Source organism: Castor canadensis, chromosome 18, assembly GCF_047511655.1.
Source record: "Castor canadensis chromosome 18, mCasCan1.hap1v2, whole genome shotgun sequence".
Classification (NCBI taxonomy): Eukaryota; Metazoa; Chordata; class Mammalia; order Rodentia; family Castoridae; genus Castor; species Castor canadensis.
The window spans coordinates 27746619-27771098 of record NC_133403.1 but is presented as its reverse complement, the minus strand read 5'-3'; the positions used below and the strand labels follow the sequence as shown (position 1 = coordinate 27771098).

The 24480-nt window shown below is 50.8% G+C and overlaps 1 protein-coding gene across 8 annotated transcripts in view; it reads left to right on the top strand.

The window, feature by feature from the left end:
• The window catches only part of Ube3b (ubiquitin protein ligase E3B), a 50771-nt gene extending 31624 nt beyond the window's left edge, over nt 1-19147 (top strand). For 7 of the 8 annotated variants that reach the window (XM_020169974.2, XM_020169971.2, XM_074060834.1 and 4 more), the window contains 10 exons: nt 1694-1813; nt 5693-5869; nt 5982-6092; nt 8329-8466; nt 8802-8867; nt 10359-10417; nt 12472-12654; nt 13109-13220; nt 16042-16134; nt 16974-19147. In XM_020169974.2, coding sequence (XP_020025563.1) covers nt 1694-1813; nt 5693-5869; nt 5982-6092; nt 8329-8466; nt 8802-8867; nt 10359-10417; nt 12472-12654; nt 13109-13220; nt 16042-16134; nt 16974-17165 — 1251 coding nt within the window. In that variant the 3' untranslated portion in view covers nt 17166-19147. The remainder of the gene's footprint in view (nt 1-1693; nt 1814-5692; nt 5870-5981; nt 6093-8328; nt 8467-8801; nt 8868-10358; nt 10418-12471; nt 12655-13108; nt 13221-16041; nt 16135-16973) is intronic. The other variant, XM_074060836.1, reaches the window with a different exon arrangement.
• The last annotated feature ends 5333 nt before the right edge of the window (nt 19148-24480 follow it).

Here is a 24480-nt window from a genome sequence, read left to right as displayed (position 1 = left end):
CCAACTGGTGTGTGACCTTGGGTGAATCAATGTTCTTATCTGCAAAGTGGGGATAATGAGCCTCACCCAGAAGGCTGCTGAAGTTGCTGAATTTCCCCAGCCCCTTGGAGCCTGGACAAGGTTGTCTGAAACCTTCTTCCATGCCCACATGGAAATTCAGAGTTGATCCAGGCTTTCTGATTCCTGAGAGACCACTACTCTCCAGTCACCTCCGTCTTTGCAGTTCTACTTCTGTGTCCTGTCTCCGTGTGCTGGAGACAACACTTGTCTTCTGCCACATGTTCCACAGAACAGCTGTCCTTGTTCATTCAGTAATGCTGAAGATTTGGGATCATAGGAAGCAGTCATGGCCCCACATGATTTAAATACCTGTTCCCCTAAGTCCTGAAACTGCCCTGCCATAGAAGGGAGAAGAGAGAGCATTCTTGGCCATGTTGCTGGCCCCCTCACTGGACACTTGGTCTGTTATCTCCCTTCTTCAGGGCCCTGGAGCCCTCAGAGCTTCTGATAATCTTCAGAGCACTTGGGTCCTTGTTTCTAAACTCCTCGTGCCTTGCTGAACAGTGGTGCCTCCACTGGATATCCCCTCCCCCTCCTTAGAGGCCATTGGGAATTGTTTTTTCTGTTAACCATATTTACTTTATAGAGTTAATATAAATGTTAAGTGAAAATGTGCTAGTGTTCCCCCATAGTTAACCCTATTAACTGTTTTTACCTGTTTGTTTTGAAACAAGGTCTCGCTGTGCAGCCTAAGTGGCCTGGAACTTGCCATGTAGCCTGGGCTGGGCTCAGACTTGTGCTGTTCCTGCATCAGCTTCCTGAATGCTGGAATTATAGGCCCATGCCTGACTTGTTTTTACTGCTCTTGTATTTAGTAAAGCTTCTAACTTTTAGGTCCTCTTTTATAAAACACAGCTGTGGTTGGCTTATGCATTCATTTAGCTGATTTCATTTCAATGTTACTATGCAGATGGTTCTCAACCCAGGATGGTGCAAAAGATTATGCTCTGCTGAAAGAGCTAACGCTAGACATGGCGCCTCCCACCTGTTGTCCCGGTATTCACTAGGCGGGGGTGGAAGGATTATTTGGACTCAGGGTTAAGGCCAGCTTGTGTAACATAGAAGACCCCATCTCTTAAAATAAAATAAAATAAAGGGCTCACCAGAAATTTCAGGCTAAGAAGAGAGTTCTCAACCAACAATTGAAAATATTACTGGTAGGATTGTAGTGTGCTTGAGGGCACAGGGGAGGCAGGCAGAAAGGCCAGGGACCTTCACGCTGTAGGGTCATTTTTTATATTTCTGACTGTGGGAACATTATCTTTGAATTGTTTCTGTGTTTTAAATTCATAATATTGATTTCCTTAGAAGCAGGTACAGCTACAGAAGGTGGCCTCTGCAACTCATTCTGCCACCAGGTTTCTGTGGTGGATTATTGACTGCATGAGGAAAATGATTTCCTCCTGGACTGTTGCTGTCTATACTCTAGACCACTCTTTCTGGAACATTTCTCCCAAAAGTACCTTCAGTGACATTTATTGTTCTCACACAACTCCTCTGGCCAGCAGCATATATCAAAGTGTCCCATACTGGTTGCATCTCATGGGACTTAAATTTCAGTAATTTACTAGAGTGGTTTTTATAGAAATGTCACTTGTTGACTTGTTTGTGGTCACACCTTTGCTCATTTCAGAGAGTTCTTCTGTTCCGAAACATGGTTTCCAAGGAGAAGGAGAAGCTGGGGCTTGTGGAAAGCAGCTCTGCCTCCCCTCATGTCACTCACATCACTATTCGACGATCCCGGATGTTGGAGGTGAGTGAGGAGGCCTACAGAAGCCTGGCCCAGAGATGTGTGTTCCGCTAGATGGGACGGGTGTAGTGTGTGGTCTTTTGCCTGCAAACTCCTCCTGTCACTCCTTGGTCTGCTGCCTCTGAAATCAAAGTTCTGGAGCAGGAAAGGGGTCTTTTGCTCTGTCCGCTTCTCAGTTAATTGTGTCCTCCATGCTGGGCACCCTCAGTATCTTCCTTTGCCCTGTGAGGTCTCTTCGGCAAGAGTGCACACCTTGTGCCTCTCTGCAGTGAGGAATTGCTCAGCTGTAGCAGCGGCATGGCTGTTCCCAGGTCTGCACACTCCACTTGCCTTGGCCAGCACTTTTCCCAGATATCCCTGCACTCCCAAGGGTGTAGTGGAGGCGTCACACTGATTGGGCCACACAGAAACGAAGTTGTTGTGGAACTGGAAGGTCTTTGTAGCTGTAATCTTAGGAAGTACAAGTTGCCAACCTAGAACGGGGCTACCACTGTATAGCCACTTCATGTAAGAAATAGGTTCCCTGCCCATAAGTGCTTTACCCCAGTGTGTCACAAATTTGTCATATTGTGTTGATTGGTTATGAGGTGCTTGGAGAGACCTATGGAAGCCTGTCACTCTGCTCCGCAGAGTAAGATTTTAACATTCAGCCTGATTGTAGTCTGCTGGAGCACTGGGAGCATGGCTCAGTGATAGAGCATTTGCCTAGCATGCATGAGGCCCTGGGTCCCAATCCCAGCACTGCAAAAAAAAAAAAAAGAAAAGAAAAGTAGGGATAAGAAACTTAAGTGCCCCTAGGGGGCTCTCAAGTCATGTGCACAAGCAAAGCTGGGTGGGTGCCCTCATCACAGGAACACCGTGTTTGCATGCTAAACAAATAGAAATGTTTTCTACTTCTGCTTCTTCCCTCCCTTCCATTTTTTCTAAAACATAGCCCTCTTGGTCTATGTGCCCTGCCTAAGAAAACAACCCCATGAGCTAGTGGATAAATATCACGTGACACCCATCCTCAGTGTTGGGAAGCAGTAGACGGATAGGCAAGTGAACAACACGTGCCCCCCCACAAGAAACTCAACCACTCAGGTCTTCCGGACCTGCAGTGTAGAAATGTGGGCTCCAGAATGCTCTGCACTTTAGAGTTCCAAAATCCGGGGTCCCATGTGGAATCTTCAAATCTTTGCAGCTCCCCTGTCTGTAAAAGTCCTACCATGTATCGTTGCCACTCAGATGTGAACCAGCATCCAGCCCCTGGAAGAGTTCAGTAGTATTGATTGTGGTATGTCCTGAAAGTAGTGGGTCTCTGACTTTCCTCAGTGTCATTGCTTTTGGGAATTCACTCAGCATTCCAGTCTAAGGGGCCCAAGACACATCCCTCAGGGACAGAAAAGAAGGGGTATCTGTCTTAAGAGTCTCATGCTGTACAACTGAGCTAGCCAGGCAGAGGTATCTGTCTTAGATTTTAGGCAAAATCCGTTCCCTCTTTGCTTCCCATGAGAGCATATGTGTCATGAAGTCAAATTAGGAAGGTGACAAGATTGTTTATTTAGTGTTTTGGTTATTAGAAACAGAGAGCCCATGGCATTTGCTTGATATGGACACAAGGGGGCACCAAGAAGCTGATGCCTGACTCATGTAGTCCTGGGATTATTCTGCCTCCTTCATGGTTTATGTGGGAGACCACGCTCTTGGCAGACTTCCAGGTGTTCATCTCAGTTTTGCAGGAAGGCAGAACTCCCACAGGGTGGACTTGGACTCCAGTATTTCAGAACTAGAGGAACGTCAGACATGCTCTAGTCCAGTTCTTGCCCTTTGCCTGTCAAAGGCAGAACTGAAGCCAGAGAACTTTAGATTCTCAGTTAGGGTCATTCAAGTGTCAGTGACAGAGCTAGGCCTGGAAGCCAGACCTGCCTTTCCCAGATGGGTGTTGTCTGAAGCTGCTTGTTAATAAGCTGTAGCAGGAGAAACACTGGGCTGACTCTCCCCTTCCCAAGAGGCACATATATAGTCCTTACACAACCCCACCAGTTCCCAGAGGGCAGGAAGTACGTCAGATGGCAGGTGACAAATTCCTCTCCATTGCTTTCTACACAGGCTAATGTGGGGTTGATCAAGCAAGACTGAATCCAGCAGATATTCCTTGAGGACAGCCACATGCTAAGTACATCACATGTGCCATCCATTTAATATCCTCAACCCCACACATCTGCCTACTTGGGTTAAGATTAGGCAGCATGACTTTAAAGCAGAACAGAAATTCTGCAGCCCTTAGGAGCATGTTGGAGTTTCACCACTCTCAGTGCAGTGCCAGGAAAATGATTTTCAGTTCGGGCCCAGTGATTTAAGTGCTGCTACAGCTGCATGGTCATTTCCTGTTTCTCCCTTTTTTTTTTTTTTCATCTAATTTAATGGTTTTCCTTATGTCCACAAAAAGTGATTTTTCAGGTATGTGTGTGCAAAACTGTGTTCCTGTTCCTATGGTGACCTAGGAGCTTCAATGATAGTTTCTGTTTGGCTTAACTAACCTTGGAGTGTAACCCATGGTAAGATTTGGAGGCAAGATAGGACAGCCCTTTGGATCACTAAGTGAGCCCAGCAGGGAGGCAGCAAGACCCCAAAACAGGTCTTATCATTGTGACAGATTGCTCATTGGCTTTGTGACAAGGTGACCAGACTAGCTAGACAGGTGGGTGAATGGATCCTATGGAAATGGTCTAGCTAATGTCAGCAGCAGGATATGTGACCAGCACTGCACTTGTGACTGAAACTGAGAGGTGCAGTGTGGTCTCAGGAGCATATGGAAGTTGATTTGTAGCTCACTATATGACAGTTTCTAAAGACACCAGTTTCACCCTGGTGATGTGCCCTCTTGTGTTGGGCCAAAGGACTCTTCCCTGGGCCCTGTCCTGTTTACTGATATTTATCATCACTGCTCTAAAATAAAAATGTCAGTGTCCCAAATATCAGGAATATAGTGGATGACAGAGTCAGAAGGCAGAAGACTTGACATGATAATGCAGTGGTACACTGGACAGTAACCAGAATGGGTTAGGTTGAGTTCTGGAAAGGGAAGACATGCTGAATGGCTGAATGTTTGTTTGTTTGTTTTGTGGTACTGAGGATCAAACCCAGGGCCTCACTCTACCAATGAGCTATACCCAGCAAATGGCCATGTTTTGAGGGAGCAGCCCACAAGCCTGAGTGTGCTGAGGCTTCTCCCCACTGTTTCTGCTTCATCCAGGCCTGGCATCACTCCTCCACCCAGGTCTCTCTACCTTCCACTTATCCTCTGCCATCTGTCTGCTCTGCTGCCCATAGATCTTTCTGTGACCCAAAGCCAACCCTGTTGTTTCCTTCCTGAATTCTCATGATCTTCCCCCTAATTGCCCTGGCAGGGGCATGACTCCCAAGGTCTTTCATCATCTAGGGAAAGGCTCCAGGATCTGAGAGGTAGGGGATGCTTTCGTTTTTCATATTATGGTGTTCTGTAAGTTTCACATTTTCTCCATAACCTGAAAGATACTCTTTAGTATTAAGAAAAAGAGTGAAAGAGATCCATCTTGTTCCACTGTTTATCATCCTTTGTTTGGTGGTTGGTGGTGAACTTGTCATGACTCATTCTGTCTACTTCCCTGTCTGGCTGCTCTGCATCTTCTGAGGGCAGTCTCCCCTTGCCAGAGAGGAAGCCCATCACATCCCCAAAATGAGTCTTTCCTTTTAACAGGCTCTCTCATTCCAAAGTTAGTAAGAACGCTCTTCTCATGGGCCCACGAGTCCTGACTTACACACTTAGTAATTGTACCAGGAGAGTCTTGTGAAGGGGAGTAGAAGCCCTGGGAATGCAGAAGGTCATGGATTCCTACTGGGTTGTAATTGTCTTGGCAGGATGGTTATGAGCAGCTCCGGCAGCTCTCCCAGCATGCCATGAAGGGTGTGATCCGTGTGAAGTTCGTCAATGACCTTGGTGTGGACGAGGCTGGGATTGACCAGGATGGTGTTTTCAAGGAGTTCTTGGAAGAGATCATCAAGAGGGTGTTTGACCCAGCACTCAATCTGTTCAAGGTGGTTAAGGGGGCAGGAGTGGGGCTGGCAGCAGCCAATCCCGGGCGCGACTGATGAAAAGTGAAGACGAGGCGTGTAAGTCTCTAATTCTCCCTGTCCTTTTGCCTGGCAGACAACCAGTGGGGATGAGAGGCTGTACCCCTCACCCACATCCTACATTCACGAGAATTACCTACAGCTTTTTGAGTTTGTGGGGAAGATGCTGGGGAAGGCTGTGTATGAGGTAAGCACATGAGGAAGCATGGGACAGTGATGAAAAATGAAATGTGTGAGGTACCACAGACTTTGTATATCTGTGTGTAAACAATATGGGGTTAAGATGAAATTGAGGAAAAGGACAGGAACCATGATTTGATGACGTTCTGTGACATGGCTGCTGCTGCCATCTTTATTCAGGGATGAGAGAACTGAAGCTCTGAGAACCCATTTGTCCAGGTCTCCTCATTACTTAGGTAGTATAAATAGAATTCAAACCCAGACTGGCCTGAGTCCTATGCCTGCCGTTGTCTTCCTGAGGTGTGGGGATTGATGTGCCCAACTCAGGTAAGTTTGGTCCCTGTTGTAGGAGGGCACTGTTTTGTGGACTTTGGTTTTGGTTTTGTGGGGTGCTGGGGTGGAACCCAGGGCCTCGCATACTAAGCACTCTGCCACTGAGCTCAGTTTTAAATCTTCCATTATTTGAGCAAGTACTTGGGAGGGAGCCAGGGCTCCTGGGAGTTGACCCGTAGACTAGAACAAGAAGTATAGAAGCTGGTCAAGACTAGCTCCTGCCTGGCCAGCAATGTGACTGTGCACTTGAGTTCTTTCCTTTTTTGAGCCTTGATTATATCGTCAGTAAAGTAGGGATAAGAAAAGCTGCATGGCTGGGCTGCCATTGGTGGTGAATATAATACATGTAAAGCCTCCTTCACCGTCTGGTACCTGGTTACCCAGGTCAATCAGCATATTGTTAAAAGAAATGCTGGCACCAGTATAGTGGCCACATAGTGGAGGCAGGAGAATCTCGAATTCAAGGCCTGGACTACGTGTGAGACCCTGTCTCATAAGAGAACGGTTGAGGGCTTACTGGGCCAGAGCGGTGTGGACTTCTGTAGGCTTCAGGTGAGGTCCACATAGCTCCTGGTCCCTGTCCATTGACAGCCAGGTTGGGAGAAGTGGACCTCCCTCCGGATGGCACTGGGCTGTGAGTCCTGTCCCCAGAGGAAGTAGGACTTCAGCGTGAGCCCATCTGCAGCCATCTTTGTGCTATTCACCATGGGCTTCAGAGCTGCCAGGGCTTCCTGAGACCCCACACTGTGGGTCTCAGTAAGGGCCGAGGAAGTGAGCTGCCCAAGCAGCAGCCCTCATCCCAGTGAGCCCTGGAACAGGCATGTGCCTTCCAAAGGGGGGACAGAGCTGAGCAAGTGGAGGAGGAAGAGAGGCCTTGGCTGCCCATTGCTTTCTCTCCTTGGAAGATTCTATCTATGGTCAAAGTCCCCAGCCATGATAAAAGCAAGCGTCCTTCCAAGGGCCTGCCCAAACATGGTCTTTCCTCCTGCCTGTGCTGGTGGGGTGGCCTGCACCTGCAAAATGGAGATACTTCAGGTGGATGCTGCTTTTCATTTTTTTTTTTTGTTTTGTGTTTTTAGTTTTTTTCTCCTTTGAGTAGCTATTATGAGGCTCAGAAGACTCCAGGCCAGTTAAAGTGAGGCTGTTTCCCAGGCCTGGACTCTGTCCCTTACCTCCGGCAGCTGTGAGGAGTGAGGATGCATTGCGCCCTCTCAAAGAAGATGTGTCACAGAGTTGGAGTGGCCCTCCTTTCCAAAGCTCTATGGGCAACAGTCTCACCACCCTTTCAGCCGCCTAGCTGTGGCCCTGACTCTCTCCAGTCCATCCCCACATGAAATGCAAATCTATCACTTCCCTGTGTAGGGTCCTCAGGATTGAATGCAGACTGCAGTGAGCTTAAAATCTTTCCTGTCTGGCCTCACAGCTCGCCAACCCTCCCTGACTCGCAAACCTGTGAGGTGTGCTTCATCCTGGTGGGGCCTCGCACAAGGGCCAGGTGCTCCTCTAGTCCTTGCTTAGATAGCTCTTCCTCCTAGAAGCTTCTAGCCAGCCTTGGGGAGAGCCTATCTCTGTACTGCTCTGCCTGCACCCGTGGCTGCAGAGAAGCTGGCAGAGGGCAATGCTGTGCTATTTCAGTCCTGTAACTGAGAGGCTGTCCCCTTCACAGTGAGAAAGGCAAGGGCACTGGCCTGCCAGTAGCTCACCTGGGATCTCATCCTGGGACTGTGTGGCTCTAAGGTCCCCAGGCAGTACTTGGTTGGGTTTCTTAAATGATGAGAAAGTACAGCTCTCCAGACTGAACATTTAGATGCCAATGGCACCTTTGGGGCCACTCCTACCGCCTGAGCCAGTCACCAAGTCAGAATCCTGGATAGAGGAACCGCAAGCCTCATGGGTCTCTTCCCTCACAGGGGATTGTGGTAGACGTGCCCTTTGCCTCCTTCTTCCTGAGCCAACTGCTCGGGCACCACCATAGCATCTTTTATAGCTCCGTGGATGAACTTCCTTCCTTGGACTCAGAGTTCTATAAAAACCTCACCTCCATTAAGGTCAGTGCCAAATAGTGGGTGACTAAACCAGGCGCTAGTGTGCACCCGCAACTAAACCAAGCCCTGCATGGCTCGACCTTACCCGTCTTCACATCCTAGAATGAAGCCCCCTGCCTTCTCTTAGGGCTACTGCAGACCTCCATAGCCCGCCCCCACAGTGCCCCTCTCAACTGAGACACCCTCCCCCCTCAGTGTGACAAGTGGCCTGCTCTGCTCCAAGCTCTGGGCAGCATGGTTGTTAACTCTTCCAAACAATGCCCCAAGGAGGGAAGAGTTTAACTCCTCCAGTGCCTAGTGCTACACTGCCCCAACCTTTCCCCTCTCTGTTACGTTAGCGCTACGATGGGGACATCGCGGACCTTGGCCTAACGCTGTCTTACGATGAGGACGTCATGGGTCAGGTAGGCTGGCCTTCTTGGCCAAGCTCCTTCCCTCTCTCCATGGGCTTCCTAAGACCTCTGACTTGCGGCATTTCCCTCAGAGAGAGACCCACAAACTGAGGATCTTCCTGTCGTCTCTGGCTCCTCCTCCCACCCAGCTAGGAGGGATGGCTCCCTTGCCTTCCCCACTGACCTGGCCTTGGCGTGCTCATCCCTTGTAAAGCTTCCCCCAGAGTCCTTGCAATGTCATCCCATATCGCATTTTAAGGTTGTTCCTCATGTATGTGGTGAGACCCCGTTTGTGGTTTCATGGTGAGCATCAGCCTTCACAAGTGGAGGATTATGGCCCTGAGGGGACAAACCACCTGAGAAGTTCCTCTCACAGTCCTGTCCTTGTAATGTGAACAAGAGCAGAGTAGGATGAAAAGAGGCCCTTAAAATCATGGTGCTAAAAGTGTTTGCTACCATAGTTGCTCCTTTTGGCTTGTTGCTCAAGTGTCCTCTGCTCCCTCGGGTAGGGTCCCACTGGGAGCACCTACATGAGGCTCTGCTCATGGCCTGAGGGCTGCTCTGGAGAAGCAAGACCACGAGCTTGGTGCAGAGCTGGATTCTTGGACTCAGGCCTGCTAACCTCTCAGTTCACTCAGACTGTCTTTTCTCACAAAAGTGCCATTTGCCAAAGTGTGAGTCCCTGGTGGGACTAATGTCCAAACACCATGAGATCCCTGCCTTCATACCCTCCCCTCCTGAGTGGCTGCTGAGCATGCTGGCACCAAGGCCTGTGAGAAAGAAACCTCAGTGTAGGTGTACTTCAAGTCACCCAACTCCTGACCACAGAGCTCTTCTTTCAAAGAAGGAAGGAAACAGTTCTCCAAAGAGTGGCACACAATCAAGGTGTCCACTGGAAACTTCTGTAGGAAACACCAGGCTAGCTGAAACAGCTCACAAAAAAATTGAGCTATGTTTTGAACAAAAAGGTGCAAGTGGAAACCACTTGTGCTTGGAGGACACACTGCAGTATGTTGCCTGTGTCCTTCCAGACTTTTCCCATTGGTGTGTGTGTGTGTCTTTTTGTTTGCAGAAATAATACCATACCACTCATGTTTGGTGTGCTGTTATGTAAACTTTTTTCACCCTTTCAGTAAGTACACACTTCCGTATTTGTTAATAGCTGCACAGTACTCCCTAGTATGGATGTAGCAGCATTTACTTAACATCTTCTGTGGGGCCAAATGCCAGCACATTTCCCTCTGTGACATCCTGCAGCCTTAATGTAAATGTTTGAACAAGGATCTTGATGAGAAAAACCTCTCATACTGGTCACACAGGGTCTGCTTGCTGATGCTTCAGCCCTGGGGTTTTGTGAAAAATTATGGTTCCCAGACATACAGCATTTTAATTCTGTCATTATCGTGGATGTTTACATCAGTCCCTTTCATCTTCAGGAAACTTTATTTCCCCATTAGAATTCTCTCTAGTAATTACTCCCTGTCTTACCACCCCCGCCCCCAGCTTGTCTGCCACGAACTGGTTCCTGGAGGGAAGACCATTCCTGTTACAAATGAAAATAAGTGAGTATAGAAATTAGATTCTTAAGGTCACCACTTGAAAAGACTTCATTCTGGCTCTCTGGGCTCACGTTGAAAATTTATTAAGATAGATTGAAGTAGAAGGAGGCCATAAATATCATAATGGAATTTGCTGGTTACAGTTCATAGGCCGGAATTGTATTAAGTTCGATTTGCAAAATAAGAATGGACAATTTATTTTTTTCAGTAGCACTTCTAAGGTCAGAGCCCTCCAGGTCACAGTGTTCTTAGGAATGTAACAATGACTCTAAAATGAGGCAAATGGATTCTAAACCGGGGCGGGGGGGGGGGGGCAGGAAGCAGTGGTGACACCTTGCGGGGCATCTCACTTTGGATGATCACTTGTGGAGTTTAGTTGCAGAAAACACAGCTCTGAAGAAGACACAGTGATGAATTCAGATATAGCAAACATGCGCTCAACATGGTGGATCCAAGGAGGTGCTGAGGCCCAGCAGCTATTGTCACAGATAACGTACTTTAGGAGTCTGTCTTACATATCAGCCCTTTTGGTGCCAGAAGCAAAACCCCTCAGTATACAGCCTCCACCAGCCCTATGCTTGCCTGATTTAAACAGAATCTGGACTCGGGGTGTCACTCAAGTGGTAAAGTGCCTGTCTAACAAGCGTTGAGGCCCTGAGTTCAAACCCCAGTACTGCAAAAATAAAATAAAAGATTTAAATACCTAAAAACAACAGTAGAATCTGGAATGGGGCCTGGCCCTCTTATCAGTTGATCAATCTTCCGCTACCAGCTGCACTTGGACTCCTGAACTGTTCACCGTCTGATTATCCGGCTTTTCAGTTCCACACCAGCATCTGGAGCAGATGCACCACACAGTCCAGGTTCCCAGGCATACTGTTCTTCTCAGATCAGTGGCTCTGTCAGCCTGTGAGCTTAGGGAATTTTCATTTTAATTTTCAGAATAGTCAGGAAAACACACTGTTTCCATCGTGTCCCCTGGTCACGGACATTAGATTGAAACAGAGAGCTCAGGGTGAAGGGCTGTGGGCGTCAGAACAGAGGTGAGTCCTGATCCTGAGCAGGTGCCAATGTGTGTATGTGTATGTGGGACTGGGATTTGCAGTTGCCAAGCAGGCACCCTACCACTTGAACCACACCTCCAATCCATTTTGCCGTAGTTGTTTGGAGACGGGATCTCACGAACTATTTGCCAGGACTGGCCTTGAATGCAGTCCTCTAGATCTTGGCCTCCCAAGTAGGTAGGATTACAGGCATGAGCCACCGCCACCTAGAGAGGCCAGAATTGTGGCATGGGGGTGATGGTAAGAAACGTATATATACAGCTTGCATAAATAAAAGCTAGAGGAGGCGAGTTGGGCAGGCTGTGTCAGAGTGACATTCCTATACTGCCTTGAAAGCCAACACAGGAAATGAACTTCACAAAGTCTTGAGTTCCAAGCATAAAGCCTCAGTGTGGAAGGCCAGGATATCCAGTCCTGCACCTGATTCCAAGGCCTGGAGATGACTGTTTCCCCCTCGGGGGCAGAGGGTGGGGAGGCAGTGGTGGTAATACTTGATCCCATGCTTCTGGTAATGAGAGCTTTCCATTCTTCCTCTTTCTCTTTGGTAAAACAAAACAGTATTAGTGACTTGTTTCAAAGAATACATGGAAAGAGGAGTAATAATAGAAAGAGTCACCTTTGAATGTATTAATGTATAGATTTGCAGCTGGATATTTTTAGAAGTAGGAATATTTTCAAGATCAATAACTTCGACATGAACATTGTAGGGCAAAACAGATTTATTTGGACTACACTTAGAATTTGTAAGAGTTGTGCTTGGGCTGGGCTGGGGGTTTGAGGGATGAGTAAATGAGGCAGCGCCTTGAACCCTTAATGGCCTTCAGAGTGGCCCACAGGTGCCATTCAGAGAGGTTGTCACTGTTCTGGTGAAATGCTCTGGTACTATTTGTATTTGTAAAATGGTTCAGAAATGACTGGACCCATCTTCAGCCCATTTGGCAGTAACCTGCCCTGTCCTCTTTATTTCTGTTGTTTGCTCTTCCTTATGGACAGGATTAGCTACATCCATCTGGTGGCACATTTTCGAATGCACACTCAGATCAAAAACCAGACTGCTGCCCTCATTAGCGGATTCCGGCCCATCATCAAACCCGAGTGGATCCGAATGTTCTCTACCCCTGAGCTGCAGCGTCTCATCTCCGGTGACAACGCTGAGATTGATCTAGAAGATTTGAAGTAAGGGGACGTGAGGAGGGAAGTGTGAAATGCCTAGGCCTTCTAGAGGGAGAGCTGCTCTCACTGGGCTCTTTTTGTGGAGTTGTTCCGGGAGCCCGGCACCAAACCTCCTCCTTCCCAGTCACCAGCTGGGCTGCTTTGGAATCAAGCTCAGCCACTTGTCTCCCTGGAGACTGATGAGGTCTTGAAGACTGGGGCTCACTGAAGGTCTAGCAGGTGGTGGCACAGGACCTGTGGTTGGCTTCTGCTTAGGAACAACAGGGCCAGCTCTTTTAAACACTGCCCATTTACCTTCCAGAGAAATGCAGTCATTAAGGCATGAACTTAGGGTATTAAGAGAAGTTACTAGTGTAATGCAGGCCCACAGAGTTGGCTGTGCCACTCTGCTGCGTTACTCGCTTGTGTCCCTGAGTGCCCATCAGGATGCTGCTGAGCCCGTCTGTATCGTTTCCAGGAAGCACACGGTGTACTATGGTGGCTTTCACGGAAGCCACAGAGTCATCACCTGGCTCTGGGATGTCCTGGCGTCTGACTTCACACCCGATGAGAGAGCCATGTTCCTGAAGGTATTGTACTTACTTCCTGTACGCCCGTTCCTGGAAACGGCGGGAGGCCTACCCCACGGGGGCTTAAGGAGCGGGACCACGCCTCCCCGTTACCTGTGCTGGCCTTGCTAACATCTGTTTCTCTCACTTGTCATAGCAGTACAGAAAAACAAAATCTCAAACAACTCTACAGTTCTAACTATTCCTACAATGCAGAATTTCTAAACTGTCTACATTCTGATCAAATAAGGACCACCTCTGTGTACCATTTTTCTCAGTCGTATGAATAACATACACATAACAGTGTCCCAGTACAATGCAGTTGCTGGACTGGGGCCATGGCTGAAGTGGTAGAGCACTTGCCTAGCAAGCACAAGGTCTCGAATTCAATCCCCAGACCACCAAAACACGCACACACACGCACGCACACACAATTGCTTAAGCTGTTATCAGTGTGCATTTTTGCAAATAGAGTGGCTGACGTTTACCAGTTTCTGTCCTACTGTCAATAGAGTTGTGAATGTTCAAAACGTTCCCCCGTGCTACTGCATAGACTCTTGATGATGGACATCAGCAGAGTGTAAGCTCGTTACAGGACTCGGGATGACATGCCTACTTGCCTGTGTATGTGTTCTATTTTACTGTAGTGGTATAAATAGAGTCACCATTTCACCACAACCCTTCTCTGACAAGCACGAACTCCTTGCCATGTCCTAGGAGAAAATTTGTGCTTTAGAATCTGTTTCTTCAGGCGTGTGGCTTCGCACTTGCTAGGCAGGCGCTCTACTGCTTGAGCCACACCTCCAGCATTTTTCACTCTGGTTATTTTGGAAATACGGTCTCGCTTTTTGTCCAGGCCAGCCTGGACCATGGTCCTCCTATTTTATGCTTCCTGCCATAGCTAGGATGACAGGCATGTGCCACCACACCCAGCTTTTTTTCCATCAAGATCACAAACTTTTTTTTTTGCCAGGGCTCGCCTTCCAGCTGAGGATCCTCAGTGAGGATTACAGGCATGAGCCAGCAGAGCCTGGCTAGGCATGTTGTTTCTTGTGTGGCCACCATTGTTGAGACAATGTGGCAGTGTCTCCACCAATCCAAGTGGCAGCTGCTCTTCTTTCACCTTGGTTGGTTATTCTGTTGAGGCCTTCCCTCCAGTCCAGCAGATTCACACATACTCCATTCGCCCCACAGGTCTCCAGGGACTCAGGCAGACGTAATTGCAGGGATTCTGGAACAGTGCATCTTAACTAGGCAGAGCAGTATCTGCTGACCTGTGAGCCCTACGTGCTCTGCCTCCCACAGAGAGCACAGCCAACAGCTCACGTCCAACCTGCATGACAATGAGTCTGTGCTTTTGGGTAGACTGTCACCAGACCTGCAAGTCCTTGTCACGTGCCTGCCCACTCTGAGGCTGCAGGTGGGCTCCAGAGTCAGCTGGAGGACATGGAACTCTTGTGCAGGAGTGGATGTGACTGCGCTTTTCATTGCAATGACAGCAGAGCATCCAGAGGCTTTCTGTGCTTCCAGTCCTGTCCCAGGAGGGTGAAGGGCCCCTCCCTCCTCTGACCAGCCTCAGTTTGCAGTGGGCAGTAGTTCTGAGCCAGCTGGCAGGGCATGCAGACACCTTGTGTCTGTCTTCTCAGCCTTAAATCAGGGCCGGCCCCAGCCAAGGCACACAGCATCTGCAGAGTGGTTGGGCGAGACCGTGTTCCCAGAGTGCTGGCGTGGTGTACAAGCACAGCAGTGCCCTCTACACACAAGCTGCTGCTCCTGTGGATTTCATAGCCACACATTTACACTAGCAGTACATTCAGCCCCGTAAAAAATGTCTTGAAGCATGACACACAAAATTGTCATTGCGTGACCTCAGGAATCTCACCACCTGTAACATTGTTGAAATGGTTATATTTATTTTAAGACCACTGAACTTTGGAGCCAGTTGGGTGTTGGTAAGTAGCAGGATCCAGTGCCTCCTAGAGAAGAGAGCACGTTTTTGGGTACTGGTGAATTAAAGGAAGGGCGTTTTCTTAGGACTTCCCTGTGCACATTGACCTCTTGGATTTCTTGGTTGGTCAGATTCCTGTGTCCAGACAAGAGCTAGCGCATTAGAGGCATTAACTCAAGTGTGGTGTTAGGAGAGTGAACGCCAGGACTTCCTAGGGTACAGCAGAGACGTATGGTTTGTGGTCCACAAGCCCCACGTGTGGTGCTTGGTACCTCCGTCCACCCCTTAACTTCGCTGGCTCCAGAGACTTGATTTTTCTCTCTCAGCACACAGAGCAAATGAGTCTCTGGGAGCGGGGCCCATGGGAGCCCTGCTCACAAAACTTCTCTGCAGGCCACTGGCCAGGGGCTCAGGTGAGCGGGGCTAAAGTTTCCCCTGGTGTCTGAGAAACCCAGCAGGACGCCAGGTTTACTGTGAGTGAGAAAGGTTCCATCTGTACCAGGGCTCCCTGTGCCTGGCTGTAGGGCCTTGGCTCATGAGCACAGCCTACTTCCCACACCATGCCTGTAGCCACCTCCAGCATGTACCTTGCCCCGGGCCTCCCCAGTGCTGCCACTGCCGGTCACAGTCCCATTAGAAACCTGTTCCTGGGATGTCACCCTAGTGCCCTGGCTGGGAGTTTGCATTGCACCTAAACTCCTCTGTAAAATGTTCTCCCACAAATCCCCAGTCCTGTCTGATAGATGAGGCTCTCACGTGCTTTGGTCTCAGAGAGCATTGCCCTTGAGATGTGTCCTGGACACTTGTTGGGCCAGCTGTACCTCCGTCACCCTTGCTGCTGAGTAGAGCACAGAAGCCTCTCCCCATCCCCTCTGACCCTGCTTCATGTTACAGTTTGTGACCAGCTGCTCCAGGCCCCCCCTCCTGGGATTCGCCTACCTCAAGCCTCCATTCTCCATCCGCTGTGTGGAAGTGTCAGATGATCAGGTACCAAATCTGTTGTACCCACTGTGTGGGGGGCCCTTCCCAGGTCTGTGTCTCAGTGAGGTAGGCAGCTGGGCTTCCTGTGGCCATATGAGGTTCCATGGTTATCATAACACAAAAGCTAGTCACCTGCAGAAACGCCGAGGCATCCCCGGAGTCCCAGCTCTATGGAGGCCGTTCCTCTTTCCTTCCTTGGGAAGGGGGACCTGGGTGGAGGTGGAACATGCTGTGTTTCATGGCTCCTGGGCTGACCAAGGCTTCAGGTCTGCCACTGGGGAGGGCACAGGCTCAGGCAGTGAACAGTACAGGTCCGTGTGCCAGTGCTGCCCCTGCTGGCCACATGCATCTGGACAGCTGCCTGTTCCCAGGTCTGTTAAAGAAGAGTGCCCAGATTCAAGGTGCTGTGTGTGTTGTGAACCTGACATCAGTTCATGCTCAGATGTAGCAGCCCCTCCTTGTGCTGCAGTGTAAACTGCAGTTTGCTCCTCACATGGGACCCTGGTGATCCTTGGCCTTTGAACTTAAGGGAAAGTTGACTCAAGTTATAGTTGGCCACAGCACCGGCAAGACTAGGGAGGGAACTTTAGGCTATATTTAGAAATATTTTGATAACTAAAACAGTTTTGCAGTGTGCTGGTCTTTAATCATCCGTTAACCAGGAGCTGCATTTCTAGTGCAGGACTTCTTGTGTGAGCTCCATTGTCCTGAGCTGAAACTTGACCTCAGGCATTGTGGAGTGTGCACACACCCACAGGGAGCACACACCTTCCCCTCCTTGCTTTTACATCTGCCAGACACCCAAGCTAGGCACCTCCTGACCCAAGGCTGTGTGTGCACTGCAGGACACTGGGGACACCCTGGGCAGTGTCCTCAGGGGATTCTTCACCATCCGCAAGCGGGAGCCAGGGGGCCGGCTGCCCACCTCCTCTACCTGCTTCAACCTGCTGAAGCTGCCCAACTATAGCAAGAAGAGCGTCCTGCGAGAAAAGCTACGCTACGCCATCAGCATGAACACGGGCTTCGAGCTTTCCTAGCCTCATCCCAGGCCTGCCAGCCGGGCTGCTAGAGACCTTCCACTCCTGGGAGTGTGACCAACATGCTGGGTGACGTGGGCCGCAGATCCTCTCTGTGGCCATGAGACCCCTGTGGCCTCAAAAACTTTATACACACATGACAGCACTGCACAGCCTCCTCCAGTGACAGCACTGGGAAGTGGGTGCTGGAAATAAACCTCCGATTCCACCCACATTGGTCCTCTCCCTGCCTTCCAGTGGCCTGAGGCACAGACCTGGCAATTGCTGAGGTACTTCTCTTTGGTAGTGTGGGCTTTCTGTGTGTCTTTCCTCTCTTTCCCCTGAGTGAGCCATGTAGGCTGAGTCCCTGGAACTGTGAGGGTCTAGAGTGGTTTCCATGGTGCGGCTCAGAACACACGAAGCCTACTACACACGCGGTCTTCTTCCCGTTCTGAAACTCTACTCAGGTAAGTCCTTGCTAAGCCGCTATGCATCTGACAACGCCCCTGCTCCCATCCTGTCCACAGCACCTCTTTTCAGGTGGCCAATCTAGCTGCTGCCCAGGAATGTTCAGGGCACTACCCTCAGGGTGAAGCCATGCACTCCACACCACAGCCCTCCTTTCTAAGTCTTCAGCAGGCTTCGCTGCCAGGGAACCCTCACTGGCTCCCATCCTATGCATTCTCGATGGCATCCTAGTTCAGGAGAAAGGCCCACCAATTCTGAAGAGCAGCTCCGTTCCTTGCACACACTGGCCTGGCTGTTACCCAGAGCCAGCTCGTTCCACCTTCTTTCTCTGCTCATTTGCCCCACTTGTTATCTAATGAGGAAGCAAACACTTTTAACCTAAGGTACCTACCCATCTGGGCAGTGACTTCACTGCATGGATTGCAAAATCCCAAGAATCTTGGGTCCTGTTGTCTGTACTTCCTCAGCACCAGGAGCCCTTAGCCCTGACAGGCTCAGGAGGCTGAGACCCCCTCACGCCTTTGCACTGCTCTGGGTTGGCATTCCTATCTCATCTTTCCTTTATGTTTCTTACTTGTTTTTCTTTGGCAGTACTGGGATTTGAACTCAGGGCCTTGCTAGGCAGGTGCTCTACCACTTGAGCCATGCCTCCAGCCCTTTTTGTTTTGTTTTTTACTTTGCTTCCTTTTCTGTCCTCCTCTTCCCCCTCATCATGAGAACTTTCTCCAGTCCAGGGAGTTGAGGCATAGGCCTGGGACTACAGCCCCACGCTCTTCCACCTCATAGAACTCCCTGCACTCCACCCAGCCGAAGCCAGGGTAGAGACCAGGAGTGCTTGGCCCTCCTGTGCTCTTCGGTGCCTGTGGGGCTCACAGCTCTCGTCAAAGCCAAGAGACACCTTCCAGCAAGGAGCCTCGCGTTGTCAGGAAAGCAGGCGAGCTCCGGGTCCGCAGAGTCCATCAGAGGGGGCAGCTGGCCCAGTGTTGGCAGAAGATTGCTCTGGGCTTCTGAGAACAGTATGTGGGCTTTACCTTGGAAAGATGGAGAGCAACATGAAGACAGGAAGTGGTAACAAGATTTGTTAGTAACTGCGGCTCTGTGAACTTGTCACTGTCTTTAATCGCTGCCTCCTTTGAAGGTATCTGCTGAACTGACCACGTGTGGACAGTTTGTCCATAGATGCTGGTGCCCAATTAACTGTCCATCTGCACAAAGAAGATGGAGCCCATCTTGATTTTTATTGCCTGAGAATCAGAGCCAGCAGGGAGTTGGGGAAGCAGTGGTTTATTAAAAGCACCAATATCAACTTGACCTGTTGGTTTTCTTGACAAGGAAATTGTAGTTCCATTTAAGTTGTTCTTTTTAGCAGATGTAGTACTGCACTGTCTTAGACACTGAGTCTGCACTTTTACAGTTGGTGTTCATTGACACCCTGATGGCTCTTGATGGCTCTAAAACATTGTCGGATTTTTTTGTTTTTGTAGATAACTTATGCGTTAAGATGTTAAAGGCTTTATTAAATTTGTACTTGAGCACACTGTGGCTGTGTTCTTTTTTTTTTGACGGTACTAGGGTTTAAACTCAAGGCCTCATGCTTGCTAGGCAGGCACTTTACCATTTGAGCCACTCTGACAGCCCTGTGTTCTGCTTTTTATCCAGCGCATGTGGCTGGGCTCAGAGCACAGGTATGTATCTCACAGGGACAAGATGAACAGGGTGCTGTGCAGATGCCCTGGTCTCTCAGCCCCAGTTAGGAATGTTGGCCACTTGCCACACTGGTGCCCACATTTCTTTTCAGAAGAGGTACCCCAGGGCCTGTTGCTGTGTGTGTGACTGCATTTCATGTTTTATATGGCAGCTTACAGAAGTATATAAATGGTTGTGGAAAAAATCCAGATAACTCAGACAGTTATGAAGTGAAATTCTACCACTACTGAACAAGCGTGGCTTGTGCTCTGCAGGGAGTCCTCGCGCACACAGCAAGGGGAGCCTTTCTCAAACCTGCTGCCTTTTCTGACTCTGCCTTGGATGGCGTTTCCTTTCTCCCTGGGAGCTCTGATATCCACTAAGTTCTCGCTGCCTCTGCTGGGCTGGGTGAGATGCAGGCAGGGAAGGGGTCTTGAGGCCGCAGCCCCTTTCCCAGCAATGAGAACACCTCACACCCCAGAGGAATTGGTGCACACGGCCTCTTAAATGGACCATTCACACCACTAACGGAAAAATACTGCAGAGTCCCAAAACACATTAGTCCTCTCCAGTGTGGTGCACACTACCTGAAAACAAAGCCCTACTCTGGCATTTTGGCTTAAAATTGTCACTGCAAACAGAAAGTTTGTTTTTGTAATTGGGAAAAATAAGTGGGGCTTTGTGTTTCACTATGCTGACAGGACATTTAGGTGCCTAAGGATTTTCAGGTGAAACACAGTCTTGAGAAGCCCTGGTCTCTGCTGTTGCTCCGTCTTGCACTGTTTACCAGGTATCACGCTGCCAAAATTGGGTGATCAGGCATGGACAGACGTGTTCTCCCTAAACGTGACTCATGTAAATTCAGGGATCCCCTAGGCCTCGGGCTGATTTCCTAGAAACTATTGGAGGCCTGGGGATATAGTACTGGGCTTGAACTCGGGCTCCAGCCGAGCCATGCCCCAGCCTTTTTTTCCGAGACAGAGGAGTCTTGCTCTATAGCGCAAGCTGGCCTCCCAAGTGACAATCCTCCTGCTTTCTGAGCATTGGTATTACAGGTGTGCATCACTACACCCAGCACTGGAAACAGATTGACCAGATGGGCGGAAGAACTGTGGACAGAGATTTATTTACTTTTCAGTGCACTTTTCAAAAACAAACCAGTGTGGGCCAGGTTTGGTGATACATGCCTTTAATCCCAGCATTTGGAAAGCTGAAGGAGAGGATTTCAAGTTAAAGGCCAGCCTGGGTTACATAGCAAGGTCCTCTCTCAAAAATCACTTGATCAATCGTCATGGGCTCTGGAGTCATAGTCAAAGGTGCAAGCCCCACCCCCAGCTCCCGATCCTGACTCCCGTGAGTATAGCTCTGCCTCTGTTTCCTTAAGTGGAAGCGGGAATCTTGTGCCTCCATTGGTGTGAGACTTTAGTCAGTCACCATTTGAGATATGCTGGGCACAGGTCCCGCTCAGAACAAGCATTAGATATCAGTCCTCTTCCTGAGGCTCCTATCAAGCTTCCAGAGTCACTTCTGCTGCCAGCAGGGCACTGAAGAAAGGTCACCACCGTCTGTGGAACTTTCATAGGCTAAAGACAAGCATGAGCCCTCTCCTGTGCTGCCTGTGGGCGGAACATAAGCAAACGGGGCTTTTTTATTATTATTATTCATATGTGCATACAATGTTTGGGTCATTTCTCCCCCCTGCCCCCCCTTACCTACCCCACCCCCCACCCCCTCAATACCCAGCAGAAACTATTTTGCCCTTATCTCTAATTTTGTTGTAGAGAGAGTATAAGCAATAATAGGAAGGAACAAGAGTTTTTGCTGGTTGAGATAAGGATAGCTATACAGGGCATTGACTCACATTGCTTTCCTGTGCGTGGGTGTTACCTTCTAGGTTAATTCTTCTCGAACTAACCTTTTCTCTAGTTCCTGGTCCAGCAAAGGGGGCTTTAGCCAGAAGGACCTGGGCCAAGGTGTTTGCAGGCTGTGCGTCCAGCAGCACACACACTCCCAGGGTCAGAAGAGACTGCATGGAGGCCCAAGCCAGACCTGCTCTTCCCTCAGCCGTTGGAGTGTGGGTTTGGACTGAAAGCATCTCCTCCTAATCAGAATAGTCAATATGTGTGAAGAGAATCTGCGCAGTGGACTGAGTGTGGATTCCAGAGCCGCACTGGGGTTTTCTGGATCTCACTAGGGCACTGGTGAGAGTGAAAACTTTGGAGCATCCTACAAAAGGGCTGGTGTCCCAGCTCTGCCACCCATGAGCAGGGAGGCTGGGGCAAGGCACCTTCTTGAAGCTGCAGTGTCATTTTGATGAAGTAGGGAGAGCAGCACCTCCATGCAGAGAAAACAGCCCCACCTGTGCCATCTGTGGGCAGCTGGTGACTAAGCTGCTAAAACTCATTGTTTTCTCCCAGAGACCAAGTCAACCTTCTCTCTGGAGTTTGCTTTGTTTTTTCCAACTCCTTGCTAGGAGGTGTCACTGTAGTCATGGGAGGGCATGGCTTCAAAAAAGAGGCTCACAGCTGGGTCCCAGTGGCTCAGCCTGTAATCCTAGCTACTCAGGAGGCAGAGATCAAGAGGATTGTGGTTCAAAGCCAGCCTTGCCAAATGAGATCCTATCTTGAAAAAACAAGGGCTGGTGAGATGGCTGAAGGTATAGGCCCTGAGTTCAAGTCCCAGTACCATAAAAAAAAAAAAAGCTCATGTCTGTAGGGAAAAGGGGACATGCTCTTCCATGTTCACCTGGAAGAGAGGGTTTCCACTTTGAAAATGGGAAAGGAGGTGCTGTGGAGGAAGCAGAAAGACCAAGACGTGAAGGTGGTGGAGGGTGGCAACTAGAACATGTCCCCAAAGCACACTCCACATGGTGATGACCAAGGCCTCCAGTCCTCCGCGACACCCAGCAGTGTCTTCCCTGGACCAGGCTCTGTGCTCAGCCCTCTGCACAAATGGCTGCATTTAATCCACCCAGGGATTCTGGGAACTGGGAGTATAGCCGGCCTCATTCGAGAGGTGAAGTCACCTGCACAAGATCACACAGTGCCACAGCTGAGCCTCAGCCCTGGGTCTGTGGAACTTCACTGCCCAAGGAAAACTCTGTGCTGGATGGGCGCAAACAGGCAGGATGAGCTGGACTCAGGAGAGGTCCCTGGGGAAGGAGGGGGAGTCTGAAGTTGGGGTTGAGATAAATGGGAGAGAAACAGCAATGCTTTGCCTGCTCTGGGCAACCTTGCCCAGCATCGGGCTTCCTGATCTTTTCCCCAGGGGGACTGCCTGAACTGCTCTGTCCCACACTGGACACTGTCTGGGGAAGGGAGCATCACCCTGCAAGTGCAGAAGAGACCTGGCATGCAGTCTGCTGGATGGCTTTGTGACTGGCACAGATGGTGCCAGATGGGCTGGGCAGCTGGCAGGTGTCCCAATCAGGAGCCATCCCAGGAAGCCAGACTGCCAGGGAGTCCAGCTCACATTCCTTATCCAAATAGACAAGGAAGGCCTCCTGTGCTCCAGGATCCAAACCCTGGTGTGCCAGAGCCCTGGGCTGAGTGTGCAGAGAGGTGAGAGAGCCTTCTAGACAAAAGGGCCTGCTGGAGCAAAGCCCTGGGTGGTGGGAGGAGGAGGTTGCTTTGTCATTGATCTCAAGATAATTCTCCCCCTCCCCCTCCCCCTCCCTCTCTCCCTCTCTCCCCCTCCCTCTCCCCTCTCCCTCTCCCCTCTCCCTCTCTCCCCCTCCCTCTCTCCCTCTCCCTCTCCCTCTCCCCCTCCCTCTCTCCCTCTCCCCCTCCCTCTCTCCCTCTCCCTCTCCCCTCTCCCTCTCCCTCTCTCCCTCTCCTCCTCCCTCTCTCCCTCTCCCCCTCCCCCTCTCTCTCCCCCTCCCCCTCTCCCTCTCTCCCTCTCCCTCTCCCTCTCCCCTCTCCCTCTCCCCTCTCCCTCTCCCTCTCCCCTCTCCCCCTCTCCCCTCCTCTCCCTCTCCCTCTCCCCTCTCCCTCTCCCCTCTCCCTCTCTCCCTCTCCCCTCTCCCCCTCCCTCTCTCCCTCTCCCCCCTCCCTCTCTCCCTCTCCCCCTCCCTCTCTCCCTCTCCCTCTCCCCTCTCCCTCCCCTCTCCCTCTCCCTCTCCCCTCTCCCCTCTCCCCCTCCCTCTCTCCCTCTCCCTCTCCCCTCTCCCTCTCTCCCTCTCCCTCTCCCCTCTCCCTCTCCCCTCTCCCTCTCCCCCTCCCTCTCCCTCTCCCCTCTCCCTCTCCCCTCTCCCTCTCCCCCTCCCTCTCCCTCTCCTCTCCCTCCCCTCTCCCTCTCCTCCCTCTCCCTCTCCCTCTCCCCTCCCCTCTCCCTCTCTGTCTCTGTCTCCCTCTCTCCCTCTCCCCCTCCCTCTCCCTCTCTCCCCCTCCCTCTCCCCTCTCCCTCTCCCCTCTCCCTCTCCCCTCTCCCTCTCTCCCTCTCTCCCTCTCCCTCTCTCCCTCTCCCTCTCTCCCTCTCTGTCTCTGTCTCCCTCTCTCCCTCTCCCTCTCCCCCTCCTCTCTCCCCTCTCCCTCTCCCCTCTCCCTCTCTCCCTCTCCCCTCTCCCTCTCTCCCTCTCCCCTCTCCCTCTCTGTCTCTGTCTCCCTCTCTCCCTCTCCCCCTCCCTCTCCCTCTCTCCCTCTCCCTCTCCCCTCTCCCTCTCTCCCTCTCCCCTCTCCCTCTCTCCCTCTCCCCTCTCCCTCTCTGTCTCTGTCTCCCTCTCTCCCTCTCCCCCTCCCTCTCCCTCTCTCCCCCTCCCTCTCCCCTCTCCCTCTCCCCTCTCCCTCTCCCTCTCCCCTCTCCCTCTCTCCCTCTCTCCCTCTCCCCTCTCCCTCTCCCTCTCCCCTCTCCCTCTCTCCCTCTCCCTCTCTCCCTCTCTGTCTCTGTCTCCCTCTCTCCCTCTCCCTCTCCCCCTCCCTCTCTCCCTCTCCCTCTCCCCTCTCCCTCTCTCCCTCTCCCTCTCCCTCTCCCTCTCCCCTCTCCCTCTCTCCCTCTCCCTCTCCCCCTCCCTCTCTCCCTCTCCCTCTCCCCTCTCCCTCTCCCTCTCCCTCTCCCTCTCCCCCTCTCCCTCTCCCCTCTCCCTCTCTCCCTCTCCCCTCTCCCTCTCCCCTCTCTCTCTCTCCCTCTCCCCTCTCCCTCTCCCTCTCCCCTCTCCCTCTCTCCCTCTCCCCTCTCCCTCTCTCCC